We start from the raw sequence: 24473 nt of genomic DNA, 5'->3' as shown, positions 1-24473 counted from the left end.
ACCGATTAGAAATATTAGGTTCACTGTAACTTACAGAAATTGATGCTGTAATTTCAGATATAGGAGTGGAATCCACCATCACACCGAGTCAATCCACTGTCTGTTGAAATATTGACCAGTGAAAATTTCAATCATGCTCTGCTGTGTAACATAGGGGCACTGAGTCAATAAGCAATATCCACTCCAAAAAAATCAGAAAGGGGCAATCTTTCTTGCAACTTTCTTATCATGTGTTATTTTCTGTACCATTTACCATTAAGATATATGAATCAGTGAATGCAGGTTGTGATGGTAAACATGTGTTCACACTCTCCGAGAACTGAATCACATTGATGCACACAGAGGAACACACAAAGACACCGAGAGTGACAGAGGCCTCAGGAGACACAAACATCCATAAATCAAGGATGTCACCAACTGGATTCAGTTTTGTTCTCGCTGATGAACAGAAATGAAGGAACGCAGAAGTGAAGCAGGAAAAATAGTTGGGAACGTTTGAAAGGTTTTGATTCCATTGAACGAATAATTAATTCTGGAGACACCTAAAGAAATGAATGCTGAGCAGCGCAGTGGGTAAGGTTCAAATCTTCTTGAGAAAACAGCAATGAATTTCAAATCCACCACCTTAACCACTTGGCCGCCACCACAAGCAGTGTTAATGTGTCAGTGTTACTCATATAAAATCATTGAATAGTTACAGCAACAAAAGGGAACACCCGGTCCTCGGAGGTCACCCTGCAACTTCCATCCCTCTCGTTTTTCTTCTTAACAAAATGGCACTCCCCAAGCAGACAAAGCTGCTGCACCCTTCAGCAATGGCAGGTTTTAAACACATGCCTCCTCAGAGACTGAAACCTCAATCCAACACCTTAGACCACTTGGCCACACTATCACTGTAAGTCATGCAATAACTATTTCTCGGAGTGGTATCGGCACCGAGTTAGAGTTTAATTGGAATTTGGGATAGAATATTTCACCCCCTCACAATATTTTGCAATCATAACCAAGCTCTTGTTTTCCATCTGTTGTATCTATGACTTTTCCAGGTCTGATGAAAGATCATTCAGTTGGAAGAATAACTCTGTTTTTCACTTCACAGACGCTGCCAGATCCGGTTTCATTTAATGAAGAATTACTTTTCATGGTGTCAGTTCACACAGCAATACAAAAGAGTTACTCTCTGGCTGGGGATTGAATCCAGGCCACAGTGATGAACGTGTCGAATCCTAACCACTGGACTAGCAGGGAGGCTGACAGTGACGTTTTCAATCAGCTGACCACCGTCACTTTAGCCATTGTCTTCCTTCTGGTCCGTCACACAACAGACAGGTTTCTCATAAAAATGTTCTGTTTCGTTCCCCATTTGTCAACTGCCATCAAGCCCAGGCCTTGGTGATGAAAGTATTGACTCAACCACTAGACCATCCGGGCTCCATCATCACCAGCTCAGTGTTGCCTTGTCCATCATTCCTTGTGTCTGTTAACCTTGCTTTGTTCTCTATCTCAAATTTTCCCTCATGATGTTTAAAATGAATTGCTCTCTTTTCAGCGGAGTGTTTCTTTAACATAGTGGGGACCAAGGTCATTTGACACACAGAAGGTACTCAGTTCGAAACTTGGTAGAAACATTTTCAAAACCTGTTCACTTAAGGGTGACAGGTTGTGCCATCGAGGAATGATCGAACAGGCTGAAGATGTTTTTGCTGGGGAATGAGGACTGACTTGATCTGATTGAGGCCTTTCAGATACTTGAGAATGGAGGAGCATCAATATCAGAAATTGTGTTTCTCTATCGCCACACACACTACCATATCTACTGAGCATTTGCAATATGTTCTGTTGTTACTTCAGATGTCCAAGGTCTTCAGCATTTCAATTGTATTTACCTAGAATATGTTCTGAATGTAGAACCCTTCATGAGAGGGATGGAGATTAATGAAAAAACTGGAAAGCCAGTGACAAATTCCCATGGTGAAAAGAATGCTCACTAGCTTAAAGTGGCAAGGGATTCACTCAGCCATCCCATTTACTGACACAGCAGCACAGTGACACTGTACAGCTATCATTCAGATACTTCACCAGTGCAAAAGGATATGGTCAGATTCCCACCTGTTTATTATTCAGTTTTAAAAGTTCAAATGACTTGATCTATAGTCAGTGCATTTTTATTGTCAAGCCATGGTTTAAATGTACCGCCTCAGGAGAAAAAAAACTAATCATTTGTTCATGACACCAGCTGAGACTCGAGTGAGTTCATATTACACTGCAGAGGTTTGTGCTGCTGCTAATTAAACCCAGGATAAAACTAAGGTGCCTGTGCACTTTGGTTGCTGCATTAGTTATTTTGAGAATTTTATACTTTGATGCTATGGCGTCAAAACTTATCTTTATAATCGACAACAACATCCTTTGATGGTAGATATCACAGTGGTTAGCACTGCTGCTTCACAGCGTCAGAGACCCGAGTTCGATTCCCATCTTAGGTCACTGTCTGTGTGAGTCTGCACGTTCTCCCCGTGTCTGCATGGGTTTCCTCTCAGTGCTCTGGTTTCCTCCCACACTCCGAAAGACGCGCTGGTTAGGGTGCATTGGCCATGCTAAATTCACCTTTAGTGTACCCGAACAGGCGCTGGAGTGTGGCGACCAGGGAATTTTCACAGTAACTTTATTGCAGTGTTAATGTAAGCCTACTTGTGACTAATAAATAAACTTTACTTCATATCTTCTCCAGCATTGCCGATCAGAATGTTCCCTCGTCTTACGAGCTATAGCGCATGCGGAAAGGATTCTGAGGTGGGGCACACGCAGATGGGTTCCAAGTAACGCATGCGCAGTGAGTGCCCCTGCTGCAAAAAGGGCGCAGTTTCAGCTTCGAAAACTGGAGTTAAACAGGCGATTGTGGAAGGGTAATAGAGGCAGCGGAGTCAGTGAGAAGGCTTCATAAACACCCAGTGACTGACTAAAAACCCGAATAAGAACCGCTCGGGCTGCAGCAGCAGCTGTCTGTGTTAGAGGCCCTGAGTTACCGGCCGCCGAGTTACCGGCCGCCAACTTTATGGGGGCAATGGGCAGCAGAGCGCATGCGTACCCATCCTGCTCAGGCAGCAGGAGGAGAGAATGTTGTGCATTTCCATCCTGGACTCTCACTGGTGGCATTCGGAAACCTGCTTTGCAGCGAATTAGAAGGGGAGCATTGACACACAAAACTCAAACCAACAGAAATATTTGTCTCTTAGTTTCTATCCTGGACTGACAGTGATGCCTTTTGTTGTAGGATATTTGAAGTTCAGTATTTGAAGATAGAAACTTAAACCAAACATCAGATCAAAACCTGACACAGTCAGTGGATTCATCAGAGCCTGAATGTAAGTGTGTCTGTGGGAAAAGATTCAAACATCATTCAAACTCCAAAGATGTGCAGGTTAGGTGGATTGACCATTCTAAATTGTCCCTTAGTGTAGGTTGGGGTGATTAACGGGGCAATGTGTGTGGTTGCCGGGATGGAGCATGGGTGGGGAGTCGGTGCCAACTTGATGAGCGGAATGGCCTCCTTCTGCACTGTAGGTGTCTATGATTCTATCTCTGTGACTGAAAAACACATATTTTGGAGAGTTGTGAGGCTGAAGGAGATTACAAAGATAGGGTAGGGGCCAGGGAGGCTCTTGAAAATAAGGATGAGAATTGTTACATTGTCATAAGGTTGCCTTTGTCGGTCAGGAAGCACGGGTGACACACGGGCAGCAGAGTTTTGGGTGAGCTCAAGAATACAGGGAAGTTGAATGTAGGAGGCCGACCGGGGGTGCGTTGGGATAGTTACGTCTCGAGGTCATAGATCACAGAATCCCTACGATGCAGAAGGAGGCCATTCAGCCCATTGAGTCTGCACCGACCACAATCCCAACCAGGCCCTATTCCTGTAACCCCACATATTAACCCTGCTAATCCTCTGACACTTTAGCATGGCCAATCCACCTAACCTGCACATCTTTGGACTGTGGGAGGAAACCGGAACACCCGGAGGAAACCCACGCAGACACAGGGAGAATGTGCAAACTCCATGCAGACAGTGACCCGAGGCCAGAATTGTACCCAGGTCCCTGGCGCTGTGAGGCAGCACTGCTAACCACTGTGCCACCGTGCCGCCCCTGGTAACAAAAGAACGGATAAGAGTTTCAGAAGCAGATAAGCTGAGACTGGGTTGGAATTGGGTGTTGTGACTGAGGTTGAAATTAGCTGGTCTTGGTGATGATGCAGATATGTGGTTGGCAGCTCATCTTGGAGTGAAATATTTCCCCATGGTTGTGAACAGTCTGGCTCAGCCTCAGACAGTTCTCAGAGAGCAGGATGGAGTTAGTGCCTAGGGAATAGAGTTTTTAGTGGGAACTGAAGTCATGATTTCAGTCCTCTCATTATTTAAATTGAAGAAGTTTCTCTTCATGTAGTACTGGGTTTCAGAGAGGTCAGGACGATGTGCAACTTGGAGATGATGGTACTCACATTCACATGCCAACTTGGTCCTTCAACATGCTGGAGGTCGAGGATTTGGGATGCTGTCAAAGATTTTTTGTGTTAGAGAAATATGAAATCTGTGTCCTTTACTCCCGGCTTCTCATTTGTCTCTGCCGCTGTTTCTCTCTGTCTTACACTGCCTGCTTTCATACATGCTAGTCTTGTATAAGCCCAGACTGTATGGCAGGTTCCCTTCTCTGAAGGAGATGACTGAACCAGTTGTGTTTTTACAACAATCCAGCAGCTTTCATGGTCACTTTTTCCTGGTGCCAACCCCACAAATTACCAGATTCATACAGCTCAATTTCACAACCCACCTTTGTGTTTTTGTGGGTTCTCTCTCACTCTTTTTTTCCAGTTTTAAATGAATTTCACAAGATATTGGAAGGGGAAGATTTGCAGTCAGGAAAACTCAAACCAAACATCACTTCGGGATCGGACAGAGTCGCTGAATGTATAGTAATGTATATCATTGGATTTTGAAGATTGAAGGAAAAAGCACCGTTCACAGTGGAGAGAAATCGTACACGTGTTCCCTGTGTGGACGAGGCTTCAGCCAAACATCTAACTTGTCAAAACACAAACACAGTCACAGTGGGAAAAAAGCTGGGAAGCAATTAAATTCCCTGTCTGATCTGAGGAAGCATTGGCGTACTCACACTGGGGACAGGGAATTCACCTGCTCCAATTTTGGGAAAGGATTTAGTCGGCTATACCATCTGCTGACAGATCAGTGGGTTCACAGTGGCAAGAGACCTTTGAAATGTCCAGACTGTGGGATGTACTATAGAAGTTCTGCGAAATGATACGCCATCAACGTGTTCACATTAATGAGAGACCACTCGGGTTCAAGACATCATCTGAGCTCAAATTGCACAAATGAGTTCATACATACGAGAGATCTTTTAACTGCCCAGACTGTGGGAAATGTTTTAAAAGTTTCAGGGAACTGAAATCTCATCAACGTGTTCACACTGATGAAAGACCATTCAGGTGCTCGCATTGTGGATCTGGGTTCAAGACATTATCTGAGCTCACACTACTGCAGCGAGTTCACACTGATGAGAGAGCTTTTAAATGTCCAGACTGCGGGAAGTATTTTAAAAGATCTGGGGACTTAATGTCCCATCAACGTGTTCACACTGACAGGAGACCATTCAGTTGCTCTCACTGTGAGACTGGGTTCAAGAACTCATCCAATCGAACTGTACATCAGCAAGTTCACACAGGAGAGAGACCGTTCATCTGCTCAGTGTGTGGGATGGGATTCACTCAATCATCCAACCTGCTGATACACCAGCGAGTTCACACTGATGAGAGACCCTTTAAATGACCAGACTGTGAAAAATGCTTTAAAACTTCCGGAAACCTGACGACCCATCAACAAGTTCACACTGACGAGTGACCGCTCAAATTCTCTCAGTGTGGGGTGGGTTTAAAGTCGTCATCTAAACTCACTGCACACCAGCACAGTCACACTGGGGAGAGGCCATTCACCTGCTCTCAGGATTCACTCAGTCACCCAGCCAGCGAATGTACAACTACATTGATTGGATTTTGCTGTTTATCACATCCAGGACTGAGCTATGTTCATTGGGATCTTTTTCAGCTGATGGTAATAAATGCCAGCCCAATTAAAGGTTTCAACATTCTGGATAAAGTCAAATAAATGTGCTTTGAGTTCAACAGAGTGTGTCAAGTATTGTTAATGTGTCGAACACAAGCCCTTTGAAGGACTCTATCTTTCCCTGAATGTGACGTGTAGGCAGAGTAAGGGTGATGCACAGCCAAAGATGGCAGAAAAAAACTAGTCAGTCTGGAAAGCACACTGATTATAGACAAATCAAGACTCAAGGGAGTCTCCTCATGTCTCCTCCATCTTCATCTGAAACAACAAGAGGGGTGCATACAAGCATTTTTCCGGCCATACATGTGACTCCAGGATGGTGTGTTGCCTCAGTGGTGCCAGGATCAGGGATGTCACTGGACAACTGCAGGGTATTCTGAAGGGGGAGGGCGAATAGTCAGAGGTCGTGGTTCGCATTGGTATCAATGACATAGGTAGGAAGAGGTATGAGGTCCTGAATTTAGAGAGCTGAGAACCAGACTGAAAAGCAGGACCTCAATGGTTGGAATCTTGGATTACTCCCAGTGCCAGTTGCAAGAGAATACAGAAACAGGAGGATAGAGCAAAAGAGGAGGTGGTGTCACAATATTGATCAAGAAGTCTATTACTGCAGTAAGGGGCGGGGGAGGGATGATATCTGAGAAGTTTTCTCAAATGAGATGGAACTTAGAAACAAAAGGGGGCCAATCACATTGCTGGGACTGTACTATAGGCCCCCAAATGGTCGGGGACAGTTAGAAGGACAGATATGTAGGCAAATCTCTGAGAATTGTAAGGACAAGAGGTGAACAACAAAAGAGGATTTCAGCTTCCCCAACATTAATTGGGATAGTCAAAGTGTGAAAGGCTTAGATGGATCAAGCTTCTTAACATGCAGCCAGAAGAACTTTATCTGCCAATGCATAGAAAGTCCCACAGTGCTGGATCCATTTTTAGGGAATGAAGCCAGGCAAGTGGTAGAAGACTCAGTGAAGGAACATTTTGGTGACAGTGAACATAACTCAGAAGGATTTACGTTAGTTATGGAAAGGGACAAAGATGGACCAGAAGTAAGAGTTCTGAATTAGGAGAGGGCCAATTTTAGTCAGATAAGACAGGATCCAGCTCAAGTTAATGGGGAGGAGCTCCTTGTAAGAAAATCTGCATCAGAGCTTTGGGACTCATTCAAAAAAAGAAGAGTATAGGGCCAAGGTGATCCCATGAAAGTGGAGGATGGGAGCAACAAATCGAGAGAACTCTGGATGTCAAGGAATATCCAGGATTGGATAAGAAAAAGAGAGGTTGCTTATAGGAAAAGCTGAGGGCTCAACACAGCAGAAGAACTGTTGCTGAAAATAAAAATGGAGAGTGAAGAGGGGGCATCAAAAAGCATTGGTGGGTAAAATAAAGGAAAATGCAAAGATGTTATACGTATATTAACGGCGTGAGGATGATGTGGGAAAGAGTAGGACCTATTCGGGATCAATGTGGCAATTTGTCTGTTGAGCCAGAAGATGTAGGTAAGGTTTTAAATGAGTACTTCACATTTGTGTTCACAATGGAGAAGGATGATGTCGGTATAGGCACCAGGGAGGGGAAACTGATTTACTTGAACAATTTAACATTGTGAGGGGGTATTAACGCCTATAACCAGCTGAAAAGTGAATAAATCCCCAGGTCGAGATGAGATGTATCCCAGGCTGCTATGAAAGGAGGAGATTGCAGTTGCTCTGACAATTTTCAAATCTTTTCTGGCCACAGGAGAGGTGACAGAGGACTGGAGGACATCTAAGCTGGTACCATTATTCAAGGAGGTTAAGTAGGGAAAACTAGGAAATTATAGGCCAGTGAGTTTAACTTCTGTGGCAGGGAAACTATTGGAAAAAAAATTCTGAGGGACAGAATTAATCTCCACTTGGAAAGGCAGGGATTAACCAAGTATAGTGAGCATGGTTTTGTCAAAGGGAGATCGTGTCTTACAAATTTGAATTTTTCGAAGTGTCTCAGTGTGTAGATGAGAGGAGTGCAGTTGATGTAGTCTGCATGGACTTCAGTGAGGCGTTTGACAAGGGCCACATTGGAGGCTGATGAAGGAGCTAATAGCCTGTGGGATCTGGGGCAATTTGGCAAACTGGATCTAAAATTGGCTTTGTGGTTGGGGGCAGAGGATGATGGTCGAAGGCTGATTTTGTGACTGGAAGCCTGTGTCCAGTGGTGTTCCGCAGGGATCACTGCTAGGTCCCGTGTTGTTTGTCATATACACTAATGATCTGAATGTGAATGTGAATAAGTTTGCAGATAACACAAAAATCGATGGTGTGGTAAATATTGAGAAGCAAAGCTTTAGCTTACAGGACCATATAGACAACTGGTTGGATGAGCAGAATATTGGCAAATGGAATTTAACCATGAGAAGTGTGAGGTAAGGCATTTTGGGAGGACTAACAAGGCAAGGGAAAATACAATGAATGGTTGGACCCTAGGAAGTACAGAGGATCAGGGGGACCTTGGTGTGCGTGTCCATAGATCTTTCTAGACAGCAGGACAGGTGGATAAGGTGGTTTAGAAGGCAAATGGCATACTTGCCTTTATTAACAGCTCCATCATAACCTGGGATGGAGGTTATGATGGAGCTGTATAAAACACTGGTTAGAACACAGCTAGAGTACTGTGTGCAGTTCTGGTCACCACACTATATGAAGGAAATAATTGCTCCAGAGAAGATGCAGAGGAGATTCACCAAGATGTTAGCTGGGCTGGAGCGTTTCAGGTATCAAGAGATGGTGGATAGGTTGGGGCTGTTTGCCTTGAGGCAGTAAAGGCTGAGGGGGGGCCTGATTGAGGTGTATAAAATTATGAGAGGGATTGATATGGTGGTCAGGAAGGAACTTTTCCACTTAGCAGAGGGGTCACTTAAGCAGGCATTGATTTAAATTAAGGGGCAGGAAGTTTTGTAGGAGATATGAGGGAAAATCTTTTCACCTGGAGAGTGGTGGGAATGTGGGAACCTGAAATATGATGGCATACAAGACACGGGCCAAGTGCTGGGAAATGGGATTAGGATAGTTTCTTGATCATAGAAATCATAGAAACCCTACAGTGCAGAAGGAGGCCATTCGGCCCATTGAGTCTGCACCGACCACAATCCCACCCAGGCCCTACCCCCACATATTTACCTGCTAATCCCTCTAACCTACGCATGTCAGGACTCTAAGGGGCAATTTTTAACCTGGCCAATCAACCTAACCCGCACATCTTTGGACTGTGGGAGGAAACCGGAGCACCCGGAAGAAACCCACGCAGACACGAGGAGAATGTGCAAACTCCACACAGACTGGCTGGCACGGATACAATGGGCCTCTTTCTGGGCTGTATAACTCTTCAACTCTAATACCATTACCTCCACATTCCCTTCTAAGTCACACACACTGCTGACTAGTCTGATATCCAATATTGGGTGGACAGGTATTTCTATAACTATTTGGAATGCTGAAGCTACGATCTTCAGTCCCTGCTACAAACTCCACCACCAGGAGACAGACTCCATTACATAAACATAGTGAAATATCTGACCACAAGATGATCTTCCAACTACACATACACATAACCAGGACCATCCATTTCCACCTCAGTAACAATGCTCAACTCCACGCCAGTCTCAGCTCATCTGCTGCTGAAATTCTCATCCATTCATTTGTAGGCTTCACCATCCTAACGCACTCCCAGCCAGCTCCCCACATTCAACCTCACTGTAATCCTGAGTGGATCATGGACTCTGCTGAAAATGTGCTTACTCACACCAAGTCTTGTTCACCCATCATTCTCGTGCTCACTGACCTAGGCAGGCAGTGGCATTGACACTGGACCAGTAATCCAGAGACCACTCATGCACTGGGGACCCTGGTTTGATTCCCACTATGGCAAATCATGAAAGCTGAATTTGATAAAATCTGGAACTAAAAAAGGCAGACATTGATCACAAAACCATTGTGGTTAAAAATCCATCTGTTTTAGGAATGTCCTTAGGGTATCTCCCATTATTACCTGCTATAGCTTGCATCTGACTCAAGATCCAGAGCACAGCCTCTGAAAGGGCTTAGCAAAACATATCAGATACACAAGGGCACTTCGAGATGGGCAAAAAATGCTGGCCCAACCAGAGATGCTCATGTCAATCCCATAAAAAAGGCTTCCTTTGAAGCATCACCAAATATTTAAGATGCTCACCATTGTTTTTCTCCATGGTTGTGACCATCCCTATCTCTTGATCTCCCTCCTCAATAAGACATTGTAACTCAAAGTGTGAAGTTGTTTGATGAAAAAATTGTTTCCATTCTAGCCAGTGATGCCCACATCCCATAAGTCCATAAACACATCTCATCCATAACACAATGTGTCAGACATTTTACCTCAATGTATTTTAGCTGTGTCGCAATGGGTTCAGAAACACAAATCGTTAAATTTGAAGGACAAGTTTAAGGTTGTTTTTGAACCCACGTTTCTCTATAAAATTAATCTAATTCATTGGTTCAGCTGCATTAGAATATTGAGTCAAATTCTGGGTATCTTCCAACAGGAATGATGTCAAGACCATGGCGAGGTTGCAGGAGTCACAGAGATGACATCATGGAGGAGAGGCCTCAGTGCAAAGCGTGGACATTTGGCCCAAAATGCTAGTCTTAGCTCTTTGGGAAAGTGATCCGAATATCCCATTCTCTTGTTGTTTCCCCATGGCCCTGTCAATGTTTTCCATCAGGGATTTATCCACTTCCGTTTTGAAAGTTCCTGTTTAATCTACTCCCACCAGACTTTCAAATAATGTAATCCAGATGTTAGCAACTGACTATGGAATGAAATGTTTTCTCCTGGTGACCTGACTGCTCTGAAGCTTCTGTTTGCATTTCTAACTTTGTTCCAATGTAGTTTTTCCCCTGAGGACAGACTAGAAAAATTGGGGATCTTTTCATTGGAACAAAGCAGGATTGGAGGAGATGTCAGCAAGGAATTCTAAACTGGATCAAGGACATGGTCCAAAATATTACAGGCACAATTTGTCCTTCAGGATCCGTGCCCAAGGGAGGAGCTGATGGATTTCTCTCATCATCATCGAGGTGAACAACTACAGTCTGAATCAAACACTCACCAGTCAAATACAGATTAGATATAATGTAAACAGATGAGCCTGGACCGTGAGCAATATCGGTAAATGTGGAAATGTTGATTGATCAACAGTTAATTAGAAATAGGATAAGTTAAGCAAGATATTTGGCACAAGATATGAGCTCAGAGGACATGAGGAGAGATGGGAGAGAAACAAAAGAGTTCAGAGCTCAAGGGGAAAGACAAGGGGAAACTTGGTGGTAATTTATCCCAATGGGCAAGGGTAAGGGAGGAGTGCGTCAGATTCAGCTGATGGGATGGTCTCAATCTTACTGACAAAGAGTGGATTCATTGGCCATGTTAAATTGGTCCTTAGTGTCCCAAGATGTATCGATTGGGGGGGTTAATGGGGCAAAATACTTGGGATCACTGGGATAGGGCTTGGGTTGGCCTTGGCAGGATGTTGTGTCAGGGAGTCTGTGCATTTTCAATGGGCCGAATGGCCCCCTTCTGCACTGTAGGAATTCTATGAAGAAACTCTATGAGCTCCACACACTTGCTGGAGGTGAAGATGGAGGAGACAGGGGAGAGGAGGATCCCTTCAAAAGGATCTAATATCTTAACAATATTAAAAAGATTCGACACAGTTTGTTTAAAATAAATTAATTTATTTGTCTTTATCAAGAATATTAACATCTATAACTGGGTGGTGTTTACTATCATCAACAGAAATAGTCCGCAACAAACACGTTTCTGTCCTGAGTGCGATTAGTGGCAAATTCAATCAATGCAGCTGCTTGTGAACTCGCTGGTGTCTTCGCAGTTGGGATGGTAGTGAATCTGTTCCCACAGTCAGAGCAGATGAATATTCCCTCCAGTGTGAACTTGCTGGGTTCAGAGAGTTGTTGACAACCTGGATTCTTTTTCAGTGACAGCATCTGAAATTTCTCTCACCAGTGTGAATATGTTGATGGGGACACCAGCTTTCCTGAATCGTTACAGCACTCCCCACAGGCTGTACATTTAAATGGTTTCTACTCAGTGTGAATTTGCTGATGTTTAAGCAGGCTGGATGATCGAGTGAATCCCTTCCCACACACAGTGCAAGTGAATGGTCTCTCTCCTGTGTGAACTCTCCGGTGTGTCTGCAGGTGGGATGACTGAGTGAATCCCTTTCCACACTTGGGGCAGGTGAAGGGTCTCTCTCCAGTGTGAACTCGCTGATGTTTCTGTAGGTCAGATAACTGAGTGAATCCCTTCCCACAATCAGAGCAGGAGATTGGTCTCTCTGCAGTGTGAAATCGCTGGTGTGTCAGTAGGTGGGATGATTGGGTGAATCCTTTTCCACATTCAGAGCAGGTGAATGGCCTCTCCCCAGTGTGAATCCGCTGGTGCTTCTGCAGGTCAGTCGATTGCGTGAATCCTATTCCACACTTGGAGCAAGAGAACGGTTTCTCTCCAGTGTGAAATCGTTGGTGTCTCAGCAGGTCAGATGACCTAATGAATCCCTTTCCACAATTGGAACAGGTGTACAGCTTCTCCCCAGTGTGAATTCGCTGATGTGTTCGCAGGGTGGATGAATCAATAAATCCCTTTCCACACTCAGTGCAAATGAATGGTCTCTCCCCAGTGTGAACTCTCTGGTGTGTCTGCAGGTGGATCAACTGAGTGAATCCCTTCCCACACGTGGGGCAGGTGAACGGTCTCTCCCCAGTGTGAACTCTCTTGTGTTTCTGCAGGTCAGATAACTGAGTGAATCCCTTTTTACACTTGGAGCAGGAGAATGGTCTCTCCCCTGTATGAAATCGCTGGTGTGTCTGTAGATGGGATAATTTAGTGAATCGCTTCCCACACTGGAAGCAGCTGAACGGCCTCTCCCCAGTGTGAACTCGCTGGTGTGTCAGTAGGTCAGATGATTGAGTGAATCCCTTCCCACATTCTGAGCAGGAGAATGGTCTCTCCCCAGTGTGAAATCGCTGGTGTCTCAGCAGGTTAGATGATTTAGTGAATCCCTTCCCACACTTGGAGCAGGTGAATGGCCTTTCCTGTGTGTGAAACAATTGGTGTTTCTCCAGGTGGGATGATTGAGTGAAATCCTTCCCACACTTAGGACAGGTGAATACTTTCTCCTCAGTGTGACTGCGCTTGTGTTTTGACAGGCCAGATGACTGTTTGAATCCTCGTCCACACACAGAACACATGTATGGTTTCTCCCCAACAGTGCTTTTTCCTTCCATGTTCAAAATCCGAGGATGTTCAGGTTCGAATGAATTAAATGCACCTCTCCCGTCTTGATCTGATGAATGGTTTGAGCTTGCCAAATGCAAATCCTCCTCTTCTAATACCCTGTGAAATTGGTTTCAAACAGAAAAAAGTGAGAGAGAACACACAAAAACATAAAGGAAGGTCGTGAAATTGAGTCAAATGAATTTAGCAATTTTGGGGGCCAGAAATAGGAAACAATCACCATGAAAGCTGCTGGATTGTCGTACAAACCAAATTGTTTCACTAATGTGCTTTAGGATGGGAAACTGTCACTTGGTCTGGAGCTACAGAAGATTCTGACCTGTGTGTGTGAAGGACGAATGAGGTGCGAGGAGAGAGGCAGAGTGAGAGGGATAAACGGGATGGATGTCAACCATCTTATTTCAACTAGAAAGTTGAGCAAATTGCCGAACTCAGAAATACTGGAAGTACTGATGCATGCAAACAGCTTAATCTCCAAGAAACACAGCAGCAAGCTCATCCAGGGAGTGGAGTCTGGCCCTGTAACTCAGAGGGCTAAGGAAAAGAGGAGGAAGGCAGTGTTCATCGGGGACTCGACAGTCAGGGGGTCGGACAGGCGTTTTTGAGGAGGCAGGCGGGAGTCTCGGATGGTGGTCTGCCTCCCTGGGGCCGGGATCCAGGATGTTGCTGGTTGAGTCCCAGAAATCCTGAGGGGGGAGGGAGAGGAGCGGTACATATTGGTACCGCTGATGTGGGAAGGAAGGGGGAAGGGGTCATGAAAAGAGAGTATAGGGAATTAGGGAGACAGCTGAGAAGGAGGAAAGCAAAGGTCGTAATCTCAGGATTGCTACCTGTGCCACGGGAAGGTGAGGACAGGAATGGAGTGAGGTGGAGGATGAATGTGTGGCTGAGGGACTGGTGCAGGGGGCAGGGATTCAGGTTCCTGGACCATTGGGACCTCTTTAGGGGCAAGTGTGACCTGTACACAAAAAACAGGTGGCACTTGAATCCCAGGGGGACCAATATCCTGGCGGGAAGGTTGGCTAAGGCTACTGGGGAGAGTTTAAACTAGATAGGTTGGGGGGAGGGGATCGAGACGAGGTGACTGGGAGCGAGGAAGTTAGCTCGCAAACAGTGAAGGGTTATAGACAGTGCAAGAGGGAGGATGGACGGGGGATAGAAAAGGAGAGAGCTCAGACCAAAGGATTGAGATGTGTTTACTTTAATGCCAGGAGTATAGTGAATAAAGGGGATGAGCTCAGAGCGTGGATCGATGTCTGGAAGTGTGATGTGGTGGCCATTACGGAGACTTGGATGTCTCAGGGACAGGACTGGATACTCCAGGTGCCGGGATTCAGATGTTTCAGGAAGGACAGGGAGGGAGGCAAGAGAGGGGGTGGAGTGGCACTGCTGATCAGGGATAGTGTCACAGCTGTAGAGAAGGTGTATGCTGTGGAGGGATTGTCTACAGAGTCTCTGTGGGTGGAAGTTCGGAGTGGGAAGGGGTCGATCACTTTGCTGGGAGTTTTCTACAGGCCGCCCAATAGTAACAGGGAAGTGGAGGAGCAGATAGGGAAACAGATCCTGGAGAGTTGCAATAATAGCAGAGTTGTTGTGATGGGAGACTTTAATTTCCCAAACATAGATTGGGATATCCCGAGGGTACGGGGATTGGATGGGGAGGAGTTCGTTCGGTGTGTTCAGGAGGGTTTCCTGACACAGCATGTGGACAAGCCTACAAGAGGAGAGGTTGTACTTGATCTGATACTGACCAATGAACCTGGACAGGTGTCAGATCTCTCAGTGGGAGAGCATCTTGGGGATAGCGATCATAACTCTATCTCCTTTATGCTTGCATTGGAAAAAGAGAGGATCAGGCAAGCTAGGAAAGTGTTTATATGGAGTAAGGGGAAATATGAAGACATAAGACAGCAAATTAGAGGAGTAAATTGGAAGGAGGTATTCTCGGGGAAGAGAGGTGGCAGTTTTTCAAGGAACGTCTGTCTGGAGTTCGACAGGACAACGTTCCGAGCAGACAGCGAGGAGTTGATAGGTTAAAGGAACCGTGGTGCACGAAAGCTGTGCGGGACCGAGTCGAGAAGAAAAGGAACGCATACAAAAGGTTCAGAGAGCTTGGCGAAGATCAGGATCTAGATGAGTATACGGCTTGTAGGAAGGGACTAAAGAAGGAAATTAGGAGAGCCAGAAGGGGTTACGAGAAGTCCCTGGCAGGTAGGATTAAGGAAAACCCTAAGGCATTCTATAAATATGTGAAGAGTAAAAGGATGAGATGTGAAGGAATAGGGCCGATAAAAGGTGAAGGCGGGAAAGTCTGTACGGAACCAGGAGAAATGGCAGAGGTGCTTAATGAGCATTTTGCCTCGGTTTTCACAGAGAAGGACCTGGGTGGATGTACTGCGGGCTTGCGGTGGACTAAAAAGATTGAGTATGTGGACTTTAACAAAGAGGTTGTGCTGGAATCTTTGAATGGCATCAAGATAGATAAGTCGCCGGGTCCGGATGGGATGGACCCCAGGTTACTGTGGGAGGCGAGGGAAGAGATTGCAGAGCCTCTGGCGATGATCTTTGGGTCGTCGATGGAGACGGGAGAGGTGCCGGAGGATTGGAGGATTGCGGATATGGTTCCTAATTTCAAGAAGGGGAATAGGGATAGCCCAGGAAATTACCGACCGGTGAGTCTAACCTCAGTGGTTGGTAAGCTGATGGAGAAGATCCTGAGGGACAGGATTTATGATCATTTGGAGAGGTTTAGTCTGCTCAAGAATACTCAGCATGGCTTTGTCAAAGGCAGATCGTGCCTTACGAGCCTGGTGGAGTTCTTCGAAAATGTGACTAAACACATTGAAAAAGGGAAAGCGGTAGATGTGGTTTATATGGATTTTAGCAAGGCGTTCGATAAGGTCCCCCATTGCAAGGCTTCTAGAAAAAGTGAGAGGGCATGGGATCCAAGGGGCTGCTGCCCGGTGGATCCAGAACTGGCTTGCCCAAAGGAGGCAGAGAGTGGGTATAGATGGGTCTTTTTCTAAATGGAGGTCGGTCACCAGTGGTGTGCCCCAGGGATCTGTTCTGGGACCCTTGCTGTTTGTCATTTTCATAAATGACCTGGATGAGGAAGTGGAGGGATGGGTTGGTAAGTTTGCCGACGACACGAAGGTTGGTGGGGTTGTGGATAGTCTGGAGGGATGTCAGAAGTGACAGAGGGACATAGATAGGATGCAAGACTGGGCGGAGAAGTGGCAGATGGACTTCAACCCAGATAAATGCATCGTGGTCCGTTTTGGCAGGTCAAATGGGATGAAGGAGTACAATAAAAAGGGAAAGACTCTTAGTACTGTAGAGGATCAGAAGGACCTTGGGGTCCGGGTCCATAGGACTCTAAAATCGGAGGAGGTGGTTAAGAAGGCATATGGTGTGCTGGCCTTTATCAATCGAGGGATTGAGTTTCGGAGTCCGGGGAGAATGATGCAGCTATATAAGACCCTCGTCAGACCCCACTTGGAGTACTGTGCTCAGTTCTGGTCGCCTCATTACAGGAAGGATGTGGAAAAGATTGAAAGGGTGCAGAGGAGATTTACAAGGATGTTGCCTGGATTGAGTGGCATGCCTTATGAGGATAGGCTGAGGGAGCTCGGTCTTTTCTCCTTGGAGAGACGTAGGATGAGAGGGGACCTAATAGAGGTATATAAGATGTTGAGGGGCATCGATCGGGTGGACTCTCAGAGGCTTTTTCCCAGGGTGGAAATGGCTGCTACGAGAGGACACAGGTTTAGGGTGCTGGGGGGGTAGGTACAGGGGAAATGTTAGGGGGAAGTTTTTCACACAGAGGGTGGTGGGCGAGTGGAATCGGCTGCTGTCAGTGGTGGTGGAGGCAAACTCAATAGGGTCTTTTAAGAGACTCCTGGATGAGTACATGGGACTTAAGAGGATGGAGGGTTATAGGTAGGCCTAGAAGGTAGGGATATGTTCGGCACAACTTGTGGGGCCGAAGGGCCTGTTTCACGCTGTAGTTTTTCTATGTTTCTATCCTCAGGTAGGCTTGCCCAACTCATTCACAAAGATGGGGGGGGGCAACTAACATTTCAATTTTTCTTCTTGATTCATGGAGCCATGAGAACATTTCAGAAGGATAAGGTTCGGAAGAACATTGAACACCAATAAAAAGGCTGTATTTGAAAGGAAACAACTTGACGAGCAAAAAATAAACCGGTAGATTAGGCAGAATCTTTACAAAGCTCTTGTTTTGTGACAACTTGAGTATTGACTCCACTTCCTGTCACCAGACTTTAGGAAGGGTGCGAAGGGCAGAAGGGCATTTGGAAAAAACATCATTCATGTTTTCCTCCATGGTTGTGACCAACCCCATCTCTGTAATCTCCAGCCACACACTCTCTGCAGTCTCCACACTCGTCTAATTCAGGCCTCTTGAATATTTCTTATATCAATCACTCCACCACTGGTGACCATTCTTTCATTAGCCTGGGTCGGCACAGTAGCACAGTGGTTAGCACTGCTGCTTCACAGCTCCAGGGACCTGGGTTCCATTCCCGGCTTGGGTCACTGTCTGTGTGGAGTTTGCACATTCTCCTCATGTCTGCGTGGGTTTCCTCCGGGTGCTCCGGTTTCCTCCCACAGTCCAAAGATGTGCGGGTTAGGTTGATTGGTCATGCTAAAAATTGCCCCTTAGAGTCCTGAGATGTGTAGGTTTGAGGGATTAGCGGGTAAATATGTGGGGATATGGGGGTAGGGTCTGGGTGGCATTGTGGTCGGTGCAGACTCGATGGGCCGAATGGCCTCCTTCTGCACTGTAGGGTTTCTATGATTCTATGGGTCACACGATCTCCTCCTTAAACCTCTCCAGCTCATTTTCCTCCTTTAAGATTTTCCCTCTTTGACCAAGCATTTGGTCACCTGTCATCAGGTTAAATCTCATGGGATCCAGGGAGAGCTGGATCAGCCACGATTGAATGGCGGAATGGACTTGATGGGCCGAATGGGCTAATTCTGCTCACTTATGAACTTATTAACAGAGAGGTAGCCAATTGGACACAAAATTGGCTTTGTAGCGAATTGTTTTTTAAACTGGAGACCTGTGGCCAGCGGTATGCCTCAAGGATTGCTGCTGGGTTTACTCTTATTTGTTATTTATAGGAGTGATTTGGATGAGAATCGAGGAGGCATGGTTCGTAATTTTACAGATGACACCAAGATTGGTGGCATAGTGGACAGTGAAGAAGGTTATCTAGGATTGCAATGGGATCTCGATCAATTGGGCCAGTGGGCCGATGAATGGCAGATGGAGTTTAATTTAGATAAATGTGAGGTAATGCATTTGGTAGATTGAATCAGGACAGGGCCTACTGAGTTAATGGTAGGGCGTTGGAGACAGTTATAGAATAAATAATCTCGGAGTACAGGTTCACAGGTCCTTGAAAGTGGAGTCACAGGTGGACAGGGTGGTGAAGAAAGCATTCAGCATGCTTGGGTTCATTGGTCAGAACTTTGAATACAGGAGTTGGGAACTCTTGTTGAAGTTGTGCAAGACATTAGTTAGGCTACACATGGAATACTGTGTACAGTTCTGGTCACCCTATTATAGAAAGGATATTATTAAGCTAGAAAGAGCGCAGAAAATATTTACTAGGATGCTACCGGGACTTGATGGTTTGAGTAATAAGGAGAGGCTGGATAGATTGGGACCCTTTTCCCCTGGAGTATCGGAGGATTAGGGGTGATCTTATCGAGGTCTATAAAGTAATGAGGGGCATAGATAAGGTAGCTGATCTGATGTCAACATCTTTTCCCAAAGGTGGGGGAGTCTAAAACTAAACGGCATAGGTTTAAGGTGAGAGGGGAGAGATACAAAAGGGTCCAGAGGGGCAATTTTTTCACGCAAAAGGTGCTGAGTGTCTGGAATGAGCTGCCAGAGGTAGTAGTAGAGGCGGGTACAATTTTGTCTTTTAAAAAACATCTAAACAGTTACATGGGTAAGATGGGTATAGAGGGATATGGGCCAAATGCGGGCAATTGAGACTAGCTGAGTAGTAAAAACTGGGCAGCATGGACAAGTTGGGCTGAAGGGTCTGTTTCCATGCAGTAAACCTCTGTGACCCATCCTAATATTTCCTTGTGTAGCTCAGTGTTAAATGTTACTTCGTCACGTCTCTGAAAGTACTTGGAAAGTTGCATTATGTTGAAGATACAATAAGACGACAAACTATTGTCACAGAATTGTACATACATTGTTGTTCTGCCTCATCAATAAGATATTGTAATTCAAGTGTGAAGCAGTTTGATGGACAAGTTGATTTCAACTGTCACTAAAAATACTGAAGAACATTGCCCCCAACAAATGTATCGACCGTGCATGCGTGATACTGCACATTATCACTCAGAAACATGGCGCCGCACAGGCATTCTACTGCGATTGTCCCTCACAAATATGGCGGCATGGGGAGTGCATCCCACCGCGTGTGTCCTACCGCTCGTTGCCCACTGGAATCATGGCGGCCATTACTTTGGGTTCTGAGCTGTGACACATAAGGGATACCTGGACACTGGGTTCCAGGAGGCAGTCACACCCCTGAGATTAAGTCCCTTGAATTCGGCCAGTGGGCAGGGACAGGAGGATGTGGCTGCGAGTGAGGCAGGTAAAGAGATCCAGGAGGTAGGGTTGCAGGAGCCTCAGTCCCTGAACTTGTACAGGTTCAAGATTCTTGCTCCCTATGTGGACGGGAACGGGTACTGCAGGGAGGATGAGCAAACTGACCACAGCACCATGGTACAGGGAGCCGTTCAAGTGGGGGGAGAAAAAAGAAATGTAGTCATAATTGGGGATAGTACAGTTAGGGGCATTGACACTGTTCTCTGTGACCAGGATCGAGAATCCCGAAGGTTGTGTTGCCTGCCTGGTGCTCGGGTTCAGGATATCTCATCTGGGCTGCAGAGGAACTTAGATGGGAGGGTAAAGACCCAGTTGTCGTGGTCCACGTAGGTACCAATGACATAGGTAGAACAGGAACAAAGGTTCTGCTAAGGGAGTATGAACAGCTAGGAGCAAAATTAAAAAGCAGAACCAAAAAGGGAATAACGTCTGGATTACTACCTGAGCCATGAGCTAATTGGCACAGGGTCAATAAGATTAAGGAGGTAAACGCGTGGTTCAAAGATTGGTGTGGGAGGAATGGGTTTGAATTCATGGGACATTGGCACCAGTATTGGGGAAGAGGGGACCTGTTCCAATGGGACGGTCTTCATCTGAATTGTGCTGGGACCAGAGTCCTGGCGAATTGTACAACTAGAGCTGTAAATAGGGCTTTAAACTAAATAGTGGGGGGGGGGGGGGGGGGGGGTTCAGTTGTATGGAGAATTAGAAAAGCAAAGTTAAAGGAGAGGGTAGAAGTGCAGGTTAATGGAGCTGAAGGCTCAGGAGAGGTTAATGTTGCGCACATTGAAATTGGCCGGTACGATGTTGTGGGCATCACAGAGACGTGGCTGCAAGGGGATCAGGGCTGGGAACTAAATATCCAAGGATATGTGTCCTATCGGTAGGACAGGCAGATGAGCAAAGGGGTGGGGGGGTTGCATTGTTAGTAAGGAATGAAGTTAAATCGAGAGCAAGAAGTGACATAGGATCAGAAGGCATAGAATCTCTGTGAGTAGAATTGAGGAATCGCAAAGGTAAAAAGACCCTGATGGGAGTTACATCGAGGCTCCCTAGCAGTAGTCAGGATGTGGGGCAGAAAATAAATCAGGAGATAGAAAAGGCATATAAAAAAGGCAATATTACAATAATCATGGGGGACTTCAATATGCAGGTGGACTGGGAAAATCAGGTAGGTAGTGGATCCCAAGAAAAGGAATTTGTGGAATGTCTAAGAGATGGTTTTTTGGAGCAGCTTGTGACAGGGCCTACTAGGGAACAGGCAATTCTGGATTTGGTGATGTGTAATGAGGCAGACATGATTAGGGAACTAGTTGAAGGAACCCTTAGGGAGCAGTGACCACAATATGATAGAATTTACCCTGCAGTTTGAGAGGGAGAAGCTGGAATCAGATGTAACGGTATTACAATTAAATAAAGGTAACTACAAGGACATGAGGGAAGAGCTGGCCAGAGTTGATTGGAAAGGGAGCCTAGCAGTGAAACAGCAATGGCAAGGGTTTTTGAAAGTTATTCGAGAGGCACAGCAGAAATTCATTCCAAGGAGGAGGAAACATGCTAAGGGGAGGACGAGGCATCCATGGCTGATGAGGGAAGTCAAGGACAGCATAAAAGCAAAAGAAAAAACATACAAAGTGGCAAAGATTAGTGGGAAGTCAGAGGATTGCGAAGCCTTTAAAAGCGAGCAGAGGACAACTAAAAAAGTAATAAGGGGGGGGATAAGATGAAATATGAGTGTAAGCTAGCTAGTAATATAAAAGAAGATAGGAAGAGTTTTTTTCAATATATGAAAGGTAAGAGAGAGGCAAAAATAGACATTGGACCACTGGAAAATGAGACTGGAGAAGGAATAATAGGAAACAAAGCAATGGCAGAGAAACTGAATAGTTACTTTGCATCAGTCTTCACGATGGAAGACACCAGTGGGATGCCAGAGCTCCAGGAGAGTCAGGGGGCACAGGTGAGTGCAGTGGCCATCGCTAAGGAGAAGGTTCTGGGGAAACTGAAAGGTCTGAAGATGGATAAATCACCTGGAGCGGGTGGACTACACCCCAGGGTTAGAAAAGAGACAGCTGAGGAAATTGTGGAGGCATTGGTAGTGATCTTTCAGGAATCACTGGAGGCAGGGAGGGTACCAGTGGACTGGAAAGTAGCTAATGTAACACCGCTGTTTAAGAAGGGAAAGAGGCAGCAGATGGGAAATTATAGGCCGGTGAGCCTGACTTCAGTCATTGGCAACATTTTAGAGTCCATTATTAAAGATGAGATCGCAGAGTACTTGGAAGAGCATGATGAAATAGGACTGAGTCAGCACGGCTTTGTCAAGGGGAGGTCATGTCTGACAAATCTGTTAGAACTCTTTGAGGAGGTAACAAGGAAGTTAGATAAAGGAGAACCAGTGGACGTGATTTATTTAGATTTCCAGAAAGCCTTTGACAAGGTACCGCATAGGAGACTGGTAAATAAGTTGAGAGCCCATGGTGTTAAGGGTAAGATCCTGGCATAGATAGAGGATTGGCTGACTGGCAGAAGGCAGAGAATGGGGATAAAGGGGTCTTTTTCAGGATGGCAGCCGGTGACTAGTGGTGTGCCTCAGGGGTCAGTGCTGGGACCACAACTTTTCACAATATACATTAATGATTTGGAGGAAGGAACTGAAGGCACTGTTGCTAAGTTTGCAGATGATACAAAGATATGTGGAGGGACAGGTAGTATTGAGGAAGCAGGGGGGCTGCAGAAGGACTTGGGCAGGTTAGGAGAGTGAGCAAAGAAGTGGCAGATGGAATACAATGTGGAAAAGTGTGAGGTTATGCACTTTGGAAGGAGAAATGGAAGCATTGACTATTTTCAAAATGGGAAATGCTTAGGAAATCAGAAACACAAAGGGACTTGGGAGTCATTGTTCAAGATTCTCTTAAGATTAATGTGCAGGTTCAGTCGGCAGTTAGGAAGGCAAATGCAATGTTAGCATTCATGTCAAGAGGGCAAGAATACAAGAGCAGGGATGTACTTCTGAGGCTGTATAAGGCTCTGGTCAGACCCCATTTGGAGTATTGTGAACAGTTTTGGGCCCCATATCTAAGGAATGATGTGCTGGCCTTGGAAAGGATCCAGAGGAGGTGCACAAGAATGATCCCTGGAATGAAGAGCTTGCCGGAATGGTTGAGGACTCTGGGTCTGTACTTGTTGGAGTTTAGAAGGATATGGGGGGATCTTATTGAAACTTACAGGATACTGCGAGGTTTGGATAAAGTGGACATGGAGAGGGTGTTTCCACTCGTAGGAAAAACTAGAACCAGAGGGCACAACCTCAGGCTAAAGGGACTATCCTTTAAAACAGAGATGAGGAGGAATTTCTTCAGCCAGAGAGTGGTGAATCTGTGGAACTCTTTGCCGCAGAAGGCTGTGGTGGCCAGGTCATTGAGTGTCTTTAAGACAGAGATAGGTTCTTGATTAATAAGGGGATCAGGGGTTATGGGGAAAAGGCAGGAGAATGGGGATGAGAAAAATAGTAAGAAGTTTAACAGCACCAGGTTAAAGTCCAACAGGTTTATTTGGTAGCTTTTACGACCAAATAAACCTGTTGGACTTTAACCTGGTGTTGTTAAACGTCTTACTGTGTTTACCCCAGTCCAACGCCGGCATCTCCACTTGATGATGAGAAAAATATCCAATGGGGGAGCAGACTCGATAGGCCGAGTGGCCGAATTCTGCTGCGATGTTTTATGGAGACAACACTTCCGTTCCGGGTGGTGGAAAAGGGGAACCGGGAAATTATTTTTCACTATATCGTATTCCATAACATGTTTACGAAGCCTCTCCGCCCAGCCGCCAGATTCATCACGCTCTCTGTTCCGCTAAATAACACTTACAGATTCCACGTCATAAACGAACAACCTTCCCCGCCATCGCCATTACGCTCACTGCGTCTGCTCCACTTCCAGCTCCGCCCCTCGCTCACTCCGATTGGTTGGAGGACCAGCCGCTGCCGATCGGTCCTCCAGACCCGCCCCCTCGTTTCCTATTGGTCCGGAGTTGCCGTCAATCATCAGGCATTCCTAAACTGGGACATCCAATCTCCAACCACATCCCATCCTGTTCACACTGAGAATGTCAGTACTTGGGAGGGGACAGCATGTTGGAATGATGTGGATGTGAGACGGAGGGTGGAGATAGGGCAGTAGTTAGCACGGATGATGAGGTAAAAGTTTTGTTTTTGACAATGGGATGATGAATGCAGATTTGAGTGTGACAGGGACAGTAATATAGGAGAGAATGGTTAACAATATCTGTGATCATGGGGAGCTTGGGTGATCAGCGATTTAATGGAAATAGAGTCACTGGAGCAAA

General features: G+C 45.8%; 1 protein-coding gene and 1 pseudogene across 1 annotated transcript in view; one reads left to right on the top strand and one right to left on the bottom strand.

Annotated features, from left to right (window-relative positions):
* Positions 1 to 5315, top strand: part of LOC144481859 (uncharacterized) — a 129232-nt pseudogene extending 123917 nt beyond the window's left edge.
* A 6610-nt stretch (positions 5316 to 11925) lies between these two features.
* LOC144481857 (uncharacterized) overlaps positions 11926 to 24473 on the bottom strand; it is a 49601-nt gene continuing 37053 nt past the window's right edge. Inside the window, 1 exon segment of the mRNA XM_078201007.1 lies at positions 11926 to 13255. Within this exon segment, the coding sequence (XP_078057133.1) occupies positions 12166 to 13255 (1090 nt within the window). The 3' untranslated portion in view covers positions 11926 to 12165.

This window comes from Mustelus asterias, chromosome X, assembly GCF_964213995.1.
Source record: "Mustelus asterias chromosome X, sMusAst1.hap1.1, whole genome shotgun sequence".
NCBI classification, from domain to species: Eukaryota; Metazoa; Chordata; class Chondrichthyes; order Carcharhiniformes; family Triakidae; genus Mustelus; species Mustelus asterias.
The sequence above is the reverse complement of the archived record's forward strand: the minus strand, read 5'-3'. Positions and strand labels throughout refer to the sequence as shown.